This window comes from Pristiophorus japonicus, chromosome 13 (assembly GCF_044704955.1).
Source record: "Pristiophorus japonicus isolate sPriJap1 chromosome 13, sPriJap1.hap1, whole genome shotgun sequence".
Lineage (NCBI taxonomy): Eukaryota > Metazoa > Chordata > Chondrichthyes > Pristiophoridae > Pristiophorus > Pristiophorus japonicus.
The window spans coordinates 48,908,421-48,927,327 of NC_091989.1; the positions used below are offsets into that span (position 1 = coordinate 48,908,421).

General features: G+C 44.4%; 1 protein-coding gene across 1 annotated transcript in view; it reads right to left on the reverse strand.

Annotated features, from left to right (window-relative positions):
- Nucleotides 1-18,907, reverse strand: part of dus4l (dihydrouridine synthase 4-like (S. cerevisiae)) — a 114,079-nt gene that overhangs the window by 8,104 nt on the left and 87,068 nt on the right. The window contains exons 11-13 of the mRNA XM_070896749.1: nt 12,219-12,354; nt 7,580-7,688; nt 2,967-3,067 (exon numbers count right to left, since the gene is read on the reverse strand). Coding sequence (XP_070752850.1) covers nt 2,967-3,067; nt 7,580-7,688; nt 12,219-12,354 — 346 coding nt within the window. The remainder of the gene's footprint in view (nt 1-2,966; nt 3,068-7,579; nt 7,689-12,218; nt 12,355-18,907) is intronic.

Below are 18,907 nucleotides of genomic sequence, written 5' to 3' on the forward strand. Positions count from 1 at the left end.
GGTAGAATCTCTTGACTATCACCATCATAGGCAGTCCCTCGAAATCGAGGAAGACTTGCTTCCACTCTAAAAATAAGTTCTTCGGTAACTGAACAGTCCAATACGGGAATTACAGTCTCTGTCACAGGTGGGACAGACAGTCATTGAAGGAAAGAGTGGGTGGAACTGGTTTTCCGTACACTCCTTCCGCTGCCTGCATCTGGTTTCTGCATGCTCTCGGCGATGAGTCTCGAGATGCTCAGCGCCTTCCCGGATCCACTTCCTCTATTTAGGGCGGTCTTTGGCCAGGGACTCCCAGGTGTCAGTGGGGATGTTGCACTTTATCAAGGAGGCTTTGAGGGTGTCCTTGAAACGTTTCCTCTGCCCACCTTGGGCTCGTCCGCCGTGTAGGAGTTCAGAGTAGAGCGCTTGCTTTGGGAGTCTTGCGTGAGGCATGCAAACAATGTGGCCTGGTCGAATGTGGTCAGTGCTTCGATGCTGGGGATGTTGGCCTGGTCGAGGACGCTAACGTTGGTGCGTCTGTCCTCCCAGGGGATTTGCAGGATCTTGCGGAAACATCGTTGGTGGTATTTCTCCAGCGATTTGAGGTGTCTACTGTACATGGTCCACGTCTCTGAGCCATACAGGAGGGCAGGTATTAAAACAGCCCTGTAGGCCATGAGTTTGGTGGTAGATTTGAGGGCCTGATCTTCAAACACTCTTTTCCTCAGGCGGCCAAAGGCTGCAGTGGTGCACTGGAGGCAGTGTTGAATGTCATCGTCGATGTCTGTTCTTGTTGATAACAGGCTCCCGAGGTATGGAAAGTGGTCCACGTTGTCCAGAACCGCACCGTGGATCTTGATGACTGGGGAGGGGGTGGGGTAGTGCTATGTGGTGGGGACAGGTTGGTGGATGACCTTTGTCTTACGGATGTTTCGTGTAAGGCCCATGCTTTCGTACGTCTCAGTGAAGATGTTGACTGAGTTCAGACACTGAATGTGCGCAGACGCATGCATCGTCCGCATACTGCAGTTCGACGACAGATGTAGGGACGGTCTTGGATCTGGCCTGGAGGTGATGAAGGTTGAACAGGTTCCCACTGGTTCTGTAGTTTAGTTCCACTCCAGCGGAGAGCTTGTTGACTGTGAGGTGGAGTACGGCAGCGAGGAAGATTAAGAGGGTTGGCGCGATGTCGCAGCCCTGCTTGACCCCGGTCCAGATGTGGATTGGGTCTGTGGTGGATCCGTTGGTCAGGATCACGGCCTGCATGTTGTCGTGGAGCAGGCGGAGACTGATGACGAACTTTTGGGGGCAGCCGAAATGGAGGAGGATGCTCCATATCCCCTCGCGGTTGACAGTGTTAAGGTCAAAGAAGCCATGTACAAGGGTTGGTGATGTTCCCTGCATTTTTCTTGCAGCTGTCGTGCTGTAAAAATCATGTCCGTTGTACCTCGTAGAGGACGAAATCCACACTGCGACTCCGGGAGGAGCTCCTCAGCCACAGGGAGAAGACGGTTGGGGAGGAATCTAGCGACGACTTTCCCAGTGGCTGATAACAGGGAGATTCCTCTGTAGTTGCCGCAGTCTGACTTGTCCCCTTTTTTAAAGATGGTCGCGATTACTGCATCTCTGAGAACTCCCAACATGCTCTCCTCCCTCCAGATGAGAGAGGAGGTCATGCATTTGTGCCATTAGTGCCTCTCTGCCATACTTTAGTGCCTCAGCGGAGATTCCATCCGCTCCCGTTGCCTTGTTTCCTTGAGCTGGTGGATGGCCTTTTCTACCTCGTGCAGGGCTGGGGTTTTGCTGAGATGATGGCGGGAAGCATGCTGTGGGATGGAGTCGAGGACACTCAAGTCAAAGGCAGAGTCTCGATTAAGGAGATCTTCAAAGTGCTCCTTCTGACTCAGAGGCGAATGTGCTACCTACTGAGCCACGGCTGACACCTATGGGGTGATGTGGGAATCGGCAGACCAGGAGCCTATGCTCACTGACACTGGCAAAGGAGCGGCGAGAGACTGAGGAGGGATGTGATCGGGGCCCAGGGGAGGCGTGAGTTCGGGGCCCAGGGGCAGCACGGGCCAGCCCACACTGCGATGTGTGCGCGCACTAGGTCCGTGCAGCAGAGCTGGTCTCCAGTTGTCTTGGGTAATCTTTGCCGCTGGACCAAGACCTAGCTCTGTCAAGCCTGTGTGGTGGCTGGTGTGCAACGGCCACCACACGTTAAAAAAAATCCACGCACAGGCATCTTCCACCCTTGAGGATGTAGCCCGGGTTCTTCTGTCGAAACACCTGTGAACGCATTCTTTTTTTGGCGTGGAAGCAAGTCATCCTCGCCTCGAGGGACTGCCTATGATGATGATGCTCAGTGAGCCTGTGCAGGGACAATCACTTGAACAGAAGAACAATTTTTGTTGGATTTTTGGTCCTCGTTTTGAGGCGGTCAGCTTGTTCCATTTAGGTCTGCACCTGTCGGCTGACAGTTGGCGTATTATATATATATTGTAACATTTTATTGTAACATTCAGGTACCATTAGGCTCATACAGCAGTGCCTGGTCTCCAGTCGTCTTGGACCCCCTTGCCACTGGACCAAGACCTTGCTCAGCTAAGCCCGTGTGGTAACTGGTGTGCAATGGCCACCCCACATTAAAAGAACTCGCGCACAGGCATCTTCCACCCTACAATATGAATTTCGGGATCTGGAACATCAGGATCCTTATGGACAACTCCAACCTGTTGACTATAAATCCTAGACAGCTCCAACCTGTTGACTTTAAACCCTAGACGGCTGCTGATTGTAAAAGATACTTCTACTCTTCTACCAATAGGAAGGGAGAAAAAGAGAGACAAGGATGTAAAGAGAGAACTCAAAAAACCCCCTGGGAGGTGAATCAGAGTAGTCAAGATTTTTTTTGTAGGGGAATCAGAATGGCCTTCATACTTTACTGTATTACTATAGCAACTTAAGTGGACATGCTTCCTTACCAGCATCTTGTCATGCTCCTGCAGAAGACGGTCATATTCTCTCGTCAGTCCATCACACTGTTTTTTGATTGAAGCCATGTCAATCTGTGACTTCTCAAGGGCTTTGCCACAAAAAGGAAATAGAATAAATGTTACAATAATTTAAATATAGAATGAAAAAAGCCAGGTGATTTCTAAATGAAACCTACACAATCTACACTGTTGTTTAAAGTTATGTGGGGGAAACTTTCAATAAGTTGTGCTAATTGTCAAAGATAATTCAACTCCAGCATTATTCTCCAATATTGCATTCCATGAAGCTCCATGGAGCTGAAGTATTGTGCAGATCATTGAAGTTTACACTTATCCCTTGCAAGTTGTTTCTGCTAACAGATTCAACAGCCCGGTCATACCACACATCGATAACAGTCTTCTGAAGAGCCATATGGATTCATTTATCGAACTTGATTTCCTTCTTTTGGGATGCTATATACTTATCTGGTCCTGAGGATATGTGGTCTTTCACCCAAAACACCATTGATCAAGTAGGATATGTGGAACCGATAACACATCAGAAGAAATAAAGCCTTTGCTGATTTGACTTCCAAATATCTGATGATGAAAGGAATTAAAAGTTACAAGAAGAGAAAAACAGTTAGCGTTTCAGGTCGATGACCTTTCATCAGAACTGGAAAAAGCTAGAGATGTAACAGATTTTAAGCAAGTGCAGGGACAGGGAAAGGGGAGGAAAGAACAAAAGGGAAGGTCTGTGAAAGGGTGGAAGGCAGGCGTGATTAAATGACAAAAGGCATGATTGTACAAAGCAAAAGGAGATGGTAATGGGACAGTTTAATTAATTTTTTCCAGTTCTGATGAAAGGACACTGACCTGAAACGTTAACTCTGTTTCTCTCTTCACGTATGCTGCCTGACTTGCTAAGTATTTCCAGCATTTTCTGATTTTATTTCAGATTTCCAGCATCGCAGTGTTTTGCTTTTGTAAAACCTGCAAGGATGTGTAAATTTAGAGACAGCTCTCCTTCCCGTCTGACAAGAGCAGCTAGGGGACAATATTGCTTAAGCTTCCAGAAACAGACTGGCAAACTACATTTCTCAAAAATCTTACTCTGACAAGTTGAAAAGGCTGTTAATAAAGCATATGGGATCTTGGACTTTCTAAATAGAGGTGTTAAGAGTACAAAAGCAAGGAAGTTATGCTAAACCGTTATACATTACTGGTTAGACCTCAGCTGGAATATTCTGTCCAATTCTGGGCACCAAACTTTAGGAAGGTCGGAGAGGATGTAGAGGAGATTTATTAGAATGGTATCAGGGATGAGGGTCTTCACTTATGTGGAGAGACTAGAAAAGCTGGGATTATTCTCCTTGGAGCAGAGAAGGTTAAGGGGAGAGTGATATAAGATTGCGAACAAAATACAGAATTAACCACCAGGGAGAACATGCCAAGAGAACTTAAGGCAATTCTCCCTCATATTCTCTCTACTTTCATGTGGGAAAATATCCACAACAAATTGGGAAGCAAGTTAACAGAATTAGGAATTCAGCATGTAGTGGAAGAATAAAATTAATAAAATACAGTTGTAGAAGCTATAACTGAAAAAGTGTCCAATTTTTGGAGGTCACCTCTTTTTGAAACATTTAAATATTTTCACACTTGAATTGATATCGTAAAGACACTGCAAAACTGATTGTGCAGCATTCCTAACCATCTTCTGGAAAATAAGCCTTTTATTTTTATATGTATGTTCCTTATTTGGCTCCTAAATCAACAATACAGAACATCTTTAAACAAAGTTTTACTATTCAATATTTTAAAATTACTTAAGTAAAATTGATCAACTTGAATGCTAACTACAAGTGGTTACTAACGAGAAAAAAATATTTGACCTTCTGAAGGATAAAATGCTGTTATCGAGAAAATCATATCTATGCAACACAAACAAGATCATATGTCGATCACAATTTTTGCTCACACCTCCAAACAGGTAACAACTACTTGTTTCTTGAATTGTTGATCCCTAAACAGATGCCTGTGGCCAATTCAAAACCTTACTTTGCCTCAAAAAAAAAAATTACAGTCATTTTATTCTACACAATTAGTGTTTTTAACCAGCATATTTTGAGGTTTTATTTCAGCCCATATAATTGCATTTTATTCGTAGCATTCCTACTGCAATACAAAGTTCTGCATTTGAAACTTTGACTGCTAGGTCATTTTAAGACATATCAGTCCAAACTTAGAAGAAAAATGTGCTTAACTCTAAGATTTTAATCAATCCCCTACAGCTGTTGGCCAATGAACAATAAAAGTCAGAAAAATGCAAATATTTTCAATTCTTTAAGGAAGTGGCAGCTGAACAATTGGCCAGACAATGAAGTCTGCAAAAGTGCAACAAAATAGTTGTTCTGAGGGTTCCTTGAATGGCTCAATGAGTTTACTCAAGCTAAGTAATACAAACCAGGAAGATCTTGGGTTTGATCCCCAGTCTGTGCTGAGTCAACTGGTCTCAGCCCTGGTGGCAGTAGGGCACTGTAATTGGGTTCAGTGCCACTGGCGAAGGGAGATCAATCATATAAAACTGTTTGAATCCCCAGACAGACATCAAGGTTAAATGAATCTTGGGTAAACAAGATGTGACAGTACAAGTTATATATTTTTAGTTTTACAAATTCCAGGTCTGCCTTAGTTATTCCTTTGGGTTGGAAACACCAATCTCCTGCAAGTGGGCATACCTCACAAACAGGAACCTGCTTTCACAACCCAATATCTAGATTTACGATAGAGTAACCAATGGGAAGGGTTTGTAACTACGAGATCTCCCTGAAGTGGATAGCACAATCCTCCAATATTTCTGAATGGTGGACAGATCAACACTTCAGTTGAGACATGGCCAAATATGAATTGTTAAGCTGCTTTATTTTACAGTCAGAAGTGAACATACTGAGTTAACAGCTATAGTAAACCGTACTCAGTACAACTTTACTCCGTTCCTCTTCTAAATAATAATAAAAATACACCAAACTGACCCTTTTAGCAGGTTAAAAAACAATCATATTTATTGGACAGTCTTTTTCTTTGAATCCTGACCAGCTATCTAAACTTAGGCCAGCTTTCGCCTTAAAGTAGATTGCCTCATCCTTGCATTGATCAGCAGCCATTACTGGGACTGAGCCTGAACAAGTGTTTCCCTCTCCTGTGTTCACAGGAAGTGGAAGAGGGCAGCTCAACCTCCAAACTCTCCCCTGTCCTATGGTTGTTCAGTCGAGCTGCCAATTAAACTCCCTCATATACTCTCTGTGTGAATGTCACTGTGGTAAACTATTCCTCTTCGTCCTTCTCGACCTGTCTGCACCCTTAGACACGGTTGACCACACCATCCTCCTCCAATGCCTCTCCTCCATCGTCCAACTGGGTGGGACTGCACTCGCCTGGTTCCTTCCTTATCTATTTAATTATAGATAATCATCTGCAATGGCTTCTCTTCTCACTCCCACATCGTTACCTCTGGTGTCACATAAGGATCTATCCTTCGTTGCCTCCTATTCCTCATCTACATGCATCCCCTCAGCGACATCATCTGAAAACACATCAGGTTCCACATGTACGCGGATGAGAGCCAGCTCTACCTCACCACCACTTCGCTTGACACTTCCAATGTTTCCAAATTGTCAGACTGCTTGTCCAGTACTGGACGAGCAGAAATTTACTCCAACTAAATATTGGGAAGACCAAAGCCATTGTTTTCGGTCCCCAACAAAACTCCGTTCCCTAGCCACTGGCTCCATCCCTCTCCCTGGCAACTGCCCGAGGCTGAACCACTGTTCGCAACCCTGGTCTCGGTCTTATATTTGACAGATAAGCTACCAACCACATATCCACGCCATCACTACGACCACATATTTCCATCGCCCTACTCTGCCCCTTCCTCAGCTCATTTGTTGCTGAAACATTTATTTATGCCTTTGTTACCTCTAGACATAACAATTCCAATACACTCCTGGCCGGCCTCTCATCTGCCACCCTCCATAAACTTAAGCTCATCCAAAACGCTGTTGCCCGTATTCTAACTCGCACCAAGTCCCGTTCACCCATCACCCCTGTGGGTGGGTGGGGGGCGGGGGGGAGTCTTGCTAATCTATATTGGCTCCTGGTTAAGCAATGCCTCGATTTTAAAATTCTCAGCCTTGTTTTCAAATTTCTTCATGGCCTTGACCCTCCCCTATCTCTGTAACCTCCTCCAGCCCCATAGCCCTCATATCTGCTCTCCTCCAATTCTGGCCTCTTGCATATCCCCGATTTTAATTGTTCCACCACTGGCGGCTGTGTCTTCAGCTGCCGAGTCCCTAAGCTCTGGAATTCCTCCCTAAACCTCTCCACCTCGAACTCTTCCCTCGTTTAAGATGCTCCTAAAAACCTTCCTCTTCTGCCCTAATATCAAATGTGGCTCAGTGTCAAATTTTGTTTGATAACACTCCTGTGAAGAGCCTTAGGACGTATTACTACGTTAAAGGCGCTATATAAATGCAGGCTGTTATCAGGTCAAAAATTGGTTAAAAATCCCAAAATACCATGTATTATTTATTTTACAACTGTTATATATTTTTATGTCTTACCTTCTGTGGTTCTCTTCAATTCAGCCTTCAGTCTCTCTATTTCTTTAATCAACTGATCATTTTCTTCTTCTAGCTTCTTATTTCCATTATCTTTACCTCTATGTAAAGCCTATTGATAAAAATACACAGCAAGTATGAAAGCTTTAGTGAGATGTGAAGTGTAATAAAAAAAAATACAGTTTGCATTAGATATCTTGTTTATCTTGCAGGAATACAATTATAGGTCTAATGGTGAGGTAGTACACTTTAGCTTTTACTTGAGATTTTTGCTTCAACTGGGACTATCTACAATGGCAGAACATGTCAAGGAACTGCAGGATCTAGAGGTCTAATAACTAATTAATTATTTTGGGGGGAGAAACGAGTGCAAGGAATGGCTTAGTGTGTAAATACCCCATCTTGTGTGACTGAACCAAGAAAGCTTCGGTTGTGTCCTGGCCTGTGGTGGGTAATCAGATCTGAGCAAGCGTGGTGATAGGCGTGCTAGAATTGGCTTCAGTGCTCCTAGAAACCAGGATTAAATGTCCTTGCAGGTGTGTGTATACTTTGGGCAAGGATGAGATCAGGTTCCCATTCCCAGCCTGCATACATTCACTGGCTTGGCTCACACATGAAGATTGGTCACTTGGACAATGTACAGGATGCTGCTGACACCTGTGGAACCGTGCTCCAGTTGGTACTTTCAAGAGAGGAAAATGGAGAAAATAAACAGGAAGAAAATACAGCTGAATGCTATTATTCTCAAATCAAGGTTGTTGCTACGTTTTAAGGACAAAGGAACAGGAGTAGGCCATTCTGTTTTTCAGGCCATTTAATTAGATCATGGCTGATGTGTACCTTAACTCCATCTACCTACCTTGGTTCTGTAATCTTCTATATCCTTAACAAAAAGTTATCAATCTCAGTTTCAAACGTTCCAATTGACATAGCCTCAAGAGGTTTTTGTGGGAGAGTTCCAGATTTTCACTACCCTTTGTGTGAAGAAATGCTTCCTGATATCACCCCTGAACTGCCATGTTCTAATTTTAAGATTATACTCCCTTGTTCTGGACTCTCTCAGTTTCTCTCTATCTACCCTATCAAATTCTTTAATCATCAATAAAATCATGCCCTTAATTTTCTATCCTCAAGGCTATCTACACAAGCCTAGTCTATGCAACCTGTCCTCATAATATAACCCTTTAGCCCCGGTATCATTCTGGTGTATCTGCGTTACACCCCCTCCAAGATCAATATATCCTTCCTGAGGAGCAACACCCAGAGCTGAACACTGTACTCCAGATGGGGTCTAACTTTAGCATAACTTCAATCCCATTGTATTCCAGCCCCCTCGAGATAAAGGCCAACATTCTATTAGCCTTTTAAATTATTTTCTGTACCTGTCCACTAGCTTTTAGTGATTTCTGTTGTTCCATAATCTTTCTGCTCCTAGCTTCTCACCATTTAGAATATATTTTGATCTATCTTTCTTAGTTCTAAAGTGTATGATCTCTCACTTCCCCACTTTATCTGCCACAGTTTTGCCCACTAACTTAATGTCCCTTTGCAACTTTCTGATCCCATCTACACTATTTATTATGGCACACCTAACTACACACTCAGTTTTTGATAAAGCCACTCAAAATAAAAAGGTAATTTGTACAACAAATGTTAAACAGGTTTAAGATTTTCACTTCCTACATTTTCAAGCAAAGAAGACGTATAAATTCAATGAAAATGTATTAGAGCTGTGTTGGGATCTGCTTTTCAATCCATTTCAGACAGCTCAGTGCAACAGATTGGGAAGCTTTGTCAATATATGTAGGCCCTGAACATCAAAGGGGGCAGAGACCTGCCACTGCTGACCCCAGCGAAACTGGAGGTCAAGGGGTAGGGCTAAGCCAGGAAAAGACGCCACAGCACAAGTGACTGACTGGTCGTGAGGAGGTGCGTGTGGTGGGGTGAGAAACAAAATCTAATCCCTTTGTAAGTGGGCCACGTAAATATTTTTGGTCCTCTTTTGAGAAAATTCTGCTGGTAGTCAGGGCGGTGTGCCTGATGAACCAGGCATATCTGTCAAGAATGCCAGAGGGTGAAAACTCCAAGCCTTCCGGAATCCCTACCCAATTCCAAGGCAGCGATTTTAAATGGAGGACAAATGCGGTGCACGAGCCCCAAAGTGGGCTGCACACCTGAAGAGTCCAGGGACGTGGAGGCCCAGCCAATCTTAAAATCCACTGCCTGGCTGACAGGCGTGAGCGGTAATTTGGCGGCAGGAGACTGCAGCCAGGCACCTGTGGGAACAATGCCCGGCAGTTAGCGTGGGGAGGGGTTGAGAGGATCCAGCCAAGTTTGTAGCTGCTCTGGCACACCCCCACCAGAGCCTGTCAGAATGACTGCAAATTTTCAGTGTCTAGTTGTCAAATAAAGACAGATACAGGTCACGATTTGCTGGTTTATGTTTCTGTCTTATTGTACATTTCTGCAAGCTCACAAGCTGTTGTAAGGCTACTTCACATAATGAGATGCGTCAATGCCTCTTAAGCTCTGGAACTCTCTGCCTCTACCTCTCTTTCCTCCTTCAAGACGTTCCTTAAAACCTACCTCTTTGACCAAGCTTTTGGTCATCTGCCGTAATTTCTTCTTATCTGGCTCAGTGTCAAAAATGTTTGTTTTATAACATTTCTGTGAAGGGCCTTGGAACGTTTTACTAAGTTAACATCAAAGGGGAGAATCTAGTCCACCACACATCTAAGGAGGGAGGTGAGGAGAAAGTCAAACTGAAAAGAGGGCAGGGGTAGAGGATAGGTAGGATAATTTCAGTGAAAACATTCCTGTTATTTCGATGTCACTGAAATAACTAGTTCTGACTTCACAGATTGCTAATTCATAAAAATCACTTGAGGGTCTGGAAGACAATTTTTCCAATTGTAGAAAAGTTCATGCTTTCAAATGTCATTGATGCGGAAACAGTTATGTGGACAAGGGAGAACCAGTTGATGTGGTATATTTGGACTTTCAGAAGGCTTTCGACAAGGTCCCACACGAGATTAATGTGCAAAGTTAAAGCACATGGGATTGGGGGTAGTGTGCTGACATGGATTGAGAACTGGTTGTCAGACAGGAAGCAAAGAGTAGGAGTAAATGGGTACTTTTCAGAATGGCAGGCAGTGACTAATGGGGTACCGCAAGGTTCTGTGCTGGGGCCTCAGCTATTTACACTGTACATTAATGATTTAGACGAGGGGATTAAATGTAGTATCTCCAAATTTGCGGATGCCACTAAGTTGGGTGGCAGTGTGAGCTGCGAGGAGGATACTATGAGGCTGCAGAGTGACTTGGATAGGTTAGGTGAGTGGCCAAATGCATGGCAGATGAAGTATAATGTGGATAAATGTGAGGTTATCCACTTTGGTGGTAAAAACAGAGAGACAGACTATTATCTGAATGGTGACAGATTAGGAAAAGGAGAGGTGCAACGAGACCTGGGTGTCATGGTACATCAGTCATTGAAGGTTGGCATGCAGGTACAGCAGGCGGTTAAGAAAGCAAATGCCATGTTGGCCTTCATAGCGAGGGGATTTGAGTACAGGGGCAGGGAGGTGTTGCTACAGTTGTACAGGGCCTTGGTGACGCCACACCTGGAGTATTGTGTACAGTTTTGGTCTCCTAACTTGAGGAAGGAGATTCTTGCTATTGAGGGAGTGCAGCGAAGGTTCACCAGACTGATTCCCGGGATGGTGGGACTGACCTATCAAGAAAGACTGGATCAACTGGGCTTGTATTCACTGGAGTTCAGAAGAATGAGAGGGGACCTCATAGAAACGTTTAAAATTCTGACGGGTTTAGACAGGTTAGATGCAGAAAGAATGTTCCCAATGTTGGGGAAGTCCAGAACCAGGGGTCACAGTCGAAGGATAAGCCATTTAGGACCGAGATGAGGAGAAACTTCTTCACCCAGAGAGTGGTGAACCTGTGGAATTCTCTACCACAGAAAGTTGTTGAGGACAATTCACTAAATATATTCAAAAGGGAGTTAGATGAAGTCCTTACTACTAGGGGGATCAAGGGGTATGGCGAGAAAGCAGGAATGGGGTACTGAAGTTGCATGTTCAGCCATGAATTCATTGAATGGCGGTGCAGGCTAGAAGGGCCGAATGGCCTACTCCTGCACCTATTTTTCTATGTTTCTATGCTCATTTATTTTAACCCCATCAATCACGCTCTTTTCAGATACCCCACTAATGCCCTTTAAATGCCATTACTTTTCATTCAATTGGGAAAGCCAGATGATCCTGCCAGGAGCACTTGTCCAGAGTCATTATCAAAGCTGCTCTGCAGCTGGTCAGCAGAAATCATGTTTCTGTGGGGTATGAGAAGTTTAAAAAAAAACAATTATTTTTTCCCCCTTGCTCAGTAGATCAAATGCTGCACATCAGCGGAGCCATTCAACACCCTGAACTGAGAACATGCAAAATTGGACCAATTAATGACCAATCACATTTGTGATTCTGTGGGTTTTGAGTCTTAATTTTAAAGTCACTAAACAATTTATAAGTACCAAATACAAACTGCATTTTGGATGCCTTTCAAATGCATGGAATTTCAGTAGGTCATAAAAAAGGAAATATAATTCAATAGGTCTGAACAAGGCTCATACCTTTTTCAGTTCTTCATTTTCCTCCATGTACTTTTTGGCTGCATCATTAGTATTATCTGCTTGAACTTTAAGTGCTTCATTTTCTTCCATTGCAGTTGCCAGTTCTGAGACAAGAGTGATCATACGTCTAAGAACACTACAAAGAATATTGTATAAATAGTATACAATTGAAAGAAATTGCTTTAATGTGTACACATGCACAGTTGAATTAAATAAACACGGTTTTAAGGCAAGAGCACATGGTACAAGAGTAGGATCTGGGTAATAAGGGGAGTACCGATGTGGAGACTGTGTGCTGACGAAGAGAAATCAAGCACATGTGTGCGCTCAACAACAACTTGTATTTATATAGCACCATTAACGTAGTAAAACATCCCAAGACAGTTCACAGAACTGTTATTAAGACAAAAAAGTTGACACCGAGCCACATAAGGAGAAATTAGGGCAGATGACCAAAAGCTTGGTTTAGAGCGTCTTAAAGGAGGAAAGAGAGGCGGAGATGTTTAGGGTGGGAATTCCAGAGTTTAATGCCTGGGAAACTGAAGGCATGGCCACCAGTGGTTGAGCGATTATAATCAGGGATGCTCAAGAGGGCAGAATTAGAGGAGCGCAGCTATCGTGGGGTGGGTGGGGGGGGATGTTGTGGAGCTGGAGGAGATTAAAGATAGGGAGAGGCGAGGCCATTGTGGGATTTGAAAACAAGGACAAGAATTTTGAAATTGATGCGTTGCTTAGCCAGGGGCCAATGTATGTCAGTGAGCACAGGGGTGATGGATGAACGGGACTTGGTGCGAGTTAGGGCACGGGCAGCTGAGTTTTGGATGGTATCAAGTTTACATAGGGTAGAATGTGGGAGACCAGCCAGGTGTGCATTGGAATAATCAAGTCTAGAGGTAACAAAGGCATTGATGAGGGTTTCAGCAGGAGATGAGCTGAGGCAGGGGTGGAGAGGGTCAATGTTACGGAGGTACTTAGTTATGCCGTGAATATGTGGTCGGGAGCTAATTTCAGGGTCAAATATGACAGCAATGTTGCGAACAGTGTGGTTCAGCCTCAGACAGATGCTTGGGAGAGAGATGGAGTCTGTGGCTAGGGAACAGAATTTGTGGCAGAGACTGAAAACAATGGCTGAATTTAATTGGAGAAAATTTATGCTCATCCAGTACTGGATGTTGGACAAGTAGTCTGGTAATTTAGAGACTGTGGAAGGGTCGAGAGTAGTGGTAGTGAGGTAGAGCTGGGTGTCATCAGCATACATGTGGAAACTGATGCTGTGTCTTTGTATGATGTTGCCAAGGGACAGCATGTTGATGAGAAAGAGGTGGCCAAAGATAGGTCCTTGGGGATACTAGAGGTAACGATGCAGGAGTGGGAAGAAACGTCATTGCAGGTGATTCTCTGGCTACGATTAGATAGATAAGAATGGAACCAAGTGAGTGCAATCCCACCCAGTTGGACGGCAGTGGAGAGGCATTGGAGGAGGATGGAGTGGTCAACCGTGCCAAAGGCTCCAGACAAATCGAGAAGGACAATGAGAGATAATTTACCTTGGTTGCAATCACAAAGGATGTAATTTGTGACTTTGATGAGAGCTGTTTCGGTACTGTGGCAGGGGTGAAAACCCGATTGGAGGGATTCAAACATGGAATTGCGGGAAAGATAGGCATGGATTTGGGAGACGACAACATGTTCAAGGACTTTGGAGAGGAAAGAGAGGTTGGAGATGGGACGGTAGTTTGCAAGGATGGAAGGGGTCAAGGGTTGGTTTTTGAGGGGCGATGACGGCATATTTGAAGGGGGAGTGAGGGGACAGTACCTGAGAAGAGAGAACCATTAACAATGTCAGCTAACATGGGAGCCAGAAAAGGAATTTGGGTGGTCAGCAGTTTGGTGGGAATAGGTAGAAAGTGCGTCTCATGGACAACATGTGCGGGTGGGGAGAGGTTACGAGGAGAGATCATAGAGAAACTGGAGAAAGATGCGAGTTCAGGACTAGGGAAGGAAGGGCAGAGGTAGCTGATCGGATGGTCAGGCCAATTTTGTAAGTTTCCAATAGATCAGCTCAAAAGCTTGGAGCAAGTTGCCTGTAGTTGAAACATAGAAAATAGGTGCCGGAGTAGGCCATTCGGCCCTTCGAGCCTGCACCGCCATTCAATAAGATCATGGCTGATCATTTCTTCAGTACCCCTTTCCTGTTTTCTCTCCATACACCTTGATCCATTTAACCGTAAGGGCCATATCTAACTCCCTCTTGAATATATCCAGTGAACTAACATCAACAACTCTCTGTGGCAGGGAATTCCACAGGTTAACAACTCTGAGTGAAGAAGTTTCTCCTCATCTGTCCTAAATGGCCTACCCCTTATCCTAAGACTATGTCGCCCGGTTCTGGACTTCCCTAACATCGGGAACATTCTTCCCGCATCTATCCTGTCCAGTCCCGTCAGAATCTTATACGTTTCTATGAGATCCCCCCTCATCCTTCTGAACTCCAGTGAATAAAGGCTCAGTTGATCCAGTCTCTCCACATATGACAGCCCGGCCATCCCTGGAATCAGTCTGGTGACCTTCGCTGCACTCCCTCAATAGCAAGAGTGTCCTTCCTCAGACTAGGAGACCAAAACTGAATACAATATTCCAGGTGAGGCCTCACTAAGGCCCTGTACAGCTGCATTAAAACCACCCTGCTTCTATATTCAAATCCCCTAGCTATGAAGGCCAACATACCATTTGCCTTCATTACTGCCTGCTGTACCTGCATGCCCACTTTCAGTGACTGATGAACCATGACACCCAGGTCTTGTTGCACCTCCCCTTTTCCTAGTCTGCCGCCATTCAGTTAATATTCTGCCTTCGTGTTTTTGCCCCCAAAATGGATAACCTCACATTTATCCACATTATACTGCATCTGCCACGTATTTGCCCACTCACCTAACCTGTCCAAGTCACCCTGCAGCCTCTTAGCATCCTCCTCACAGCTCACACCGCCACCCAGTTTAGTGTCATCTGCAAACTTGGAGATATTACACTCAATTCCTTCATCTAAATCGTTAATGTACATTGGAAAGAGCTGGGGTCCCAGCACTGAGCCCTGTGGCACTCTACTAGTCACTGCCTGCCATTCTGAAATGGACCCGTTTATCCCGACTCTCTGCTTCCTGTCTGCCAACCAGTTCCCTATCCGCCAACCAGTTCCCTATCCACATCAGTATATTACCCCCAATACCATGTGCTTTGATTTTGCACACCAATCTCTTGTGCGGGACCTTGTCAAAACCCTCTGAAAGTCCAAATACACCACATCCACTGGTTCTCCCTTGACCACTCTGCTAGTTACATCCTAAAAAAATTCCAGAAGATTTGTCAAGCATGATTTCTCTTTCATAAATCCATGCTGACTAGGTCCGATCCGGTCACTGCTTTTCAAATGGGCTGCTATTTCATCCTTAATGATTGATCCCAACATTTTCCCCACTACTGATGTCAGGCTAACTGGTCTATAATTGTACGTTTTCTCTCTCCCTCCTAGGAACTGATCCAGAGTCGATAGACTGTTGGAAAATGATCACCAATACATCCACTATTTCTAGAGCCACTTCCTTGAGTACTCTGGGATGCAGACCATCAGGCCCCGGGGATTTATCGGACTTCAACCCCATCAATTTCCCCAACACAATTTCCCGCCTAATAAGGATATCCTTCAGTTCCTCCTTCTCACTAGACCCAGTGTCCCCTAGTACCTTCGGAAGGTTATTTGTATCTTCCTTCGTGAAGACAGAACTGAAGTATTGGTTCAATTAGTCTGCCATTTCTTTGTTCCCCATTATAAATTCACCTGAAGCGACTGCAAGGGACCTACGTTTGTCTTTACTAATCTTTTTCTCTTCACATATTTATAGAAGCTTTTGCAGTCAGTTTTTATATTCCCTGCAAGCTTCCTCTCATGCTCTATTTCCCCCCTCCTAATTAAACACTTAGTCCTCCTCTGTTGAATTCTAAATTTCTCCCAGTCCTCAGGTTTGTTGCTTTTTCTAGTCAATTTATATGCCTCTTCCTTGGCTTTAACACTATCCTTAATTTTCTTTGTTAGCCATGGTTGAGCCACCTTCCCAGTTTTATTTTTACTCCAGACAGGGATGACAATTGCTGAAGTTCATTCATGTGATCTTTAAATGTTTGCCACTGCTTATCCACCGTCAACCCTTTGAGTATCCTTTGCCAGTCTATTCTAGCCGATTCACGCCTCATACCGTCGAAGTTACCTTTCTTTAAGTTCAGGAGCCTAGTTTCCGAATTAATTTTGTCACTCTCCATCTTAACAAGGAATTCTACCATATTATGGTCACTTTTCCCCAAGGGGCCTCGCACAACAAGATTGCTAATTAGTCCTTTCTCATTACACATCACCCAGTCTAGGATGGCCAGCTCCCTGGTTGGTTCCTCGACATATTGGCCGAGAAAACCATCCCTAATACACTCCAGGAAATCCTCCTCCACCGCATTGCTACCAGTTAGGTTAGCCCTATCAATATGTAGATCAAAGTCGCCCATGATTACTGCTGTACCTTTATTGCACACATCCCTTATTTCTTCTTTGATGTTGTTCCCAACCTCACTACTACTATTTGGTGGTCTATACACAACTCCCACTGGCGTTTTCTGCCCTTTGGAATTCCGCAGCTTCACCCATACCGATTCCACATCATCCAGGCTAATGTCCTTCCTTACAATTGCACTGATTTCTTCTTTAACCAGCAACGCCACCCCACCTCTTTTTCCTTTCTGTCTATCCTTCCTAAATGCTGAATACTCTTGGATGTTGAGTTCCCAGCCTTGCTCACTCTGGAGTGGTCTAATTTAGCGTGGGGGGGGGGGGGGCTTGGTGGAAGAAAGTGGAGGGAAAAATAATTCTTTATTTTGCATTTTAAACAGGTCTCGTTTCTATTACTATCTCATTGGTACCTTCACAATTCCATTACATAGCTCAGCAGCATTGCATTGCTGGACTATATACTTATGCTCTTTGGCCAAGAAATTGGGGTCGTTTGCACCTTCCGCCATGGGCGCTAACAGGGCACAAACGACTTTCCGCCCTAGCGTGGCTAACGACTCCCACTAAATTCTACGGGAGTTCAGTGGCGGCGGCAACCTGTCATCGCCTTGCACAGCACCCAGTTAGCACCCTGGACCCTAACTTGGGTATCGCCCCCTGAAGCTGGGCGATGCCAGCGATAATTTCAGGGGATGTGTCCCGGGCGGCAGGCCGCTCGCAGGCCGATACTTAAAGGAGAAGTGGCGGCTATTTAATAAAAAAATCTGCTGACTTTCTTCTGCGCCCCGTTGGCACTTTGATTGCGGGGTCCATGCCGCTATCGGTCAGCCTGGCACTCTGCTTGAGTGCCGGGCTGTTGGCAGGGCACCTCCGCTCCCTGGTGGTCCAGAGAGGCCCATTTCTTCACTGCAGAGTTTGCAGCTTCCTCCCTTCTCTTTAATGAAGGGAAGAGCCCCTCCTACACTGTAGCGCTACGCCCACCCCAGAAAGGAAGTGGAGTGTAAAACTTGCTTTCGGGGGCAGTTATCCGAATTTTGCGAGCGAAATGGGATTTCCGCGCCTTGCGCAAAATGTCCCACCTCCCGGATGTTACTGCACCCAAACGGGGCGCAACAGAATTTCACCCCTTTAATGTTTAATAGTACATCATTATTTTGAATTGAGCAGCAGGTTTAAATATACCCTTCAAGTTTTGTAAGACTAGGCTTGTGGTATCTTAAACTATACAAAACCCTTTCTGCTATTGATTTCCTCTTTTACATTTTGGCTTGTCACACAACCACAATAAAACTTTTTGGGAAAGCCCTTTTCTCAATTAACCCAATAGGTCCAATTACAAAAATATTTTAAAGGCGTCAATCCAACCTCCCCAACTATATGCTTTTGTAGAGTATAAGATCCAGTTCTCTAAGCCTATATATGTGGGAATATGCCCTCTGTAGATCTGTGAATGGTACCAAGCGTCAACTAAAAGAGACTGGACATTTCTGAAATGCTGCCAGCCTAGATTATGTGCTCAAGTGTCTGAAGCAGGACTGAACCTACAACCTCTGACTCAGAGGCGAGAGTGCTACTACTGAGCCAAGGTGAACACCTTAAACTAAGTATCAGCATTCCTACTTAAAACATTAATTTATACTGGTTAGACACACATCTAAACTTTGTGTAAATTCATAAGTTGCCCACATTTATTGCTTTAGTTTAAACAAGAATTGTGGTGTATTATCCAAGTCTTCATGCTTACCTGGAACTTAAGGGTCGTGATAAAAGGAATAAATAGTCTAATACACTCCTAGTATGTTTTGTCAGCTAATTCCATATGTCTACAACTGTTACTGTGAAAATGGTTCAAATGAATTGGGCTTCATTTTTTTAAGAATTTAGTGCTGTGTTTAGAATGCGACAGGCAATACTGTTTTCCCCAAACCTATCTCTCTACATGAACGTGGTTAAATCATTCAGCGCATATGAGAGCTTTTATCAGTTCCTCAAATTCCTGTCTAGTTATGGAAAGTCCCAGCAATTATAGTCGTTCACCTCATTCTGAAATCATATTTCCTTTCCTATCAAAGGCAGCAATCAAGTTGATCTGAGGATGATAAAAGTATACAAAGAAAGCTCCATGTTTGCACTAAAT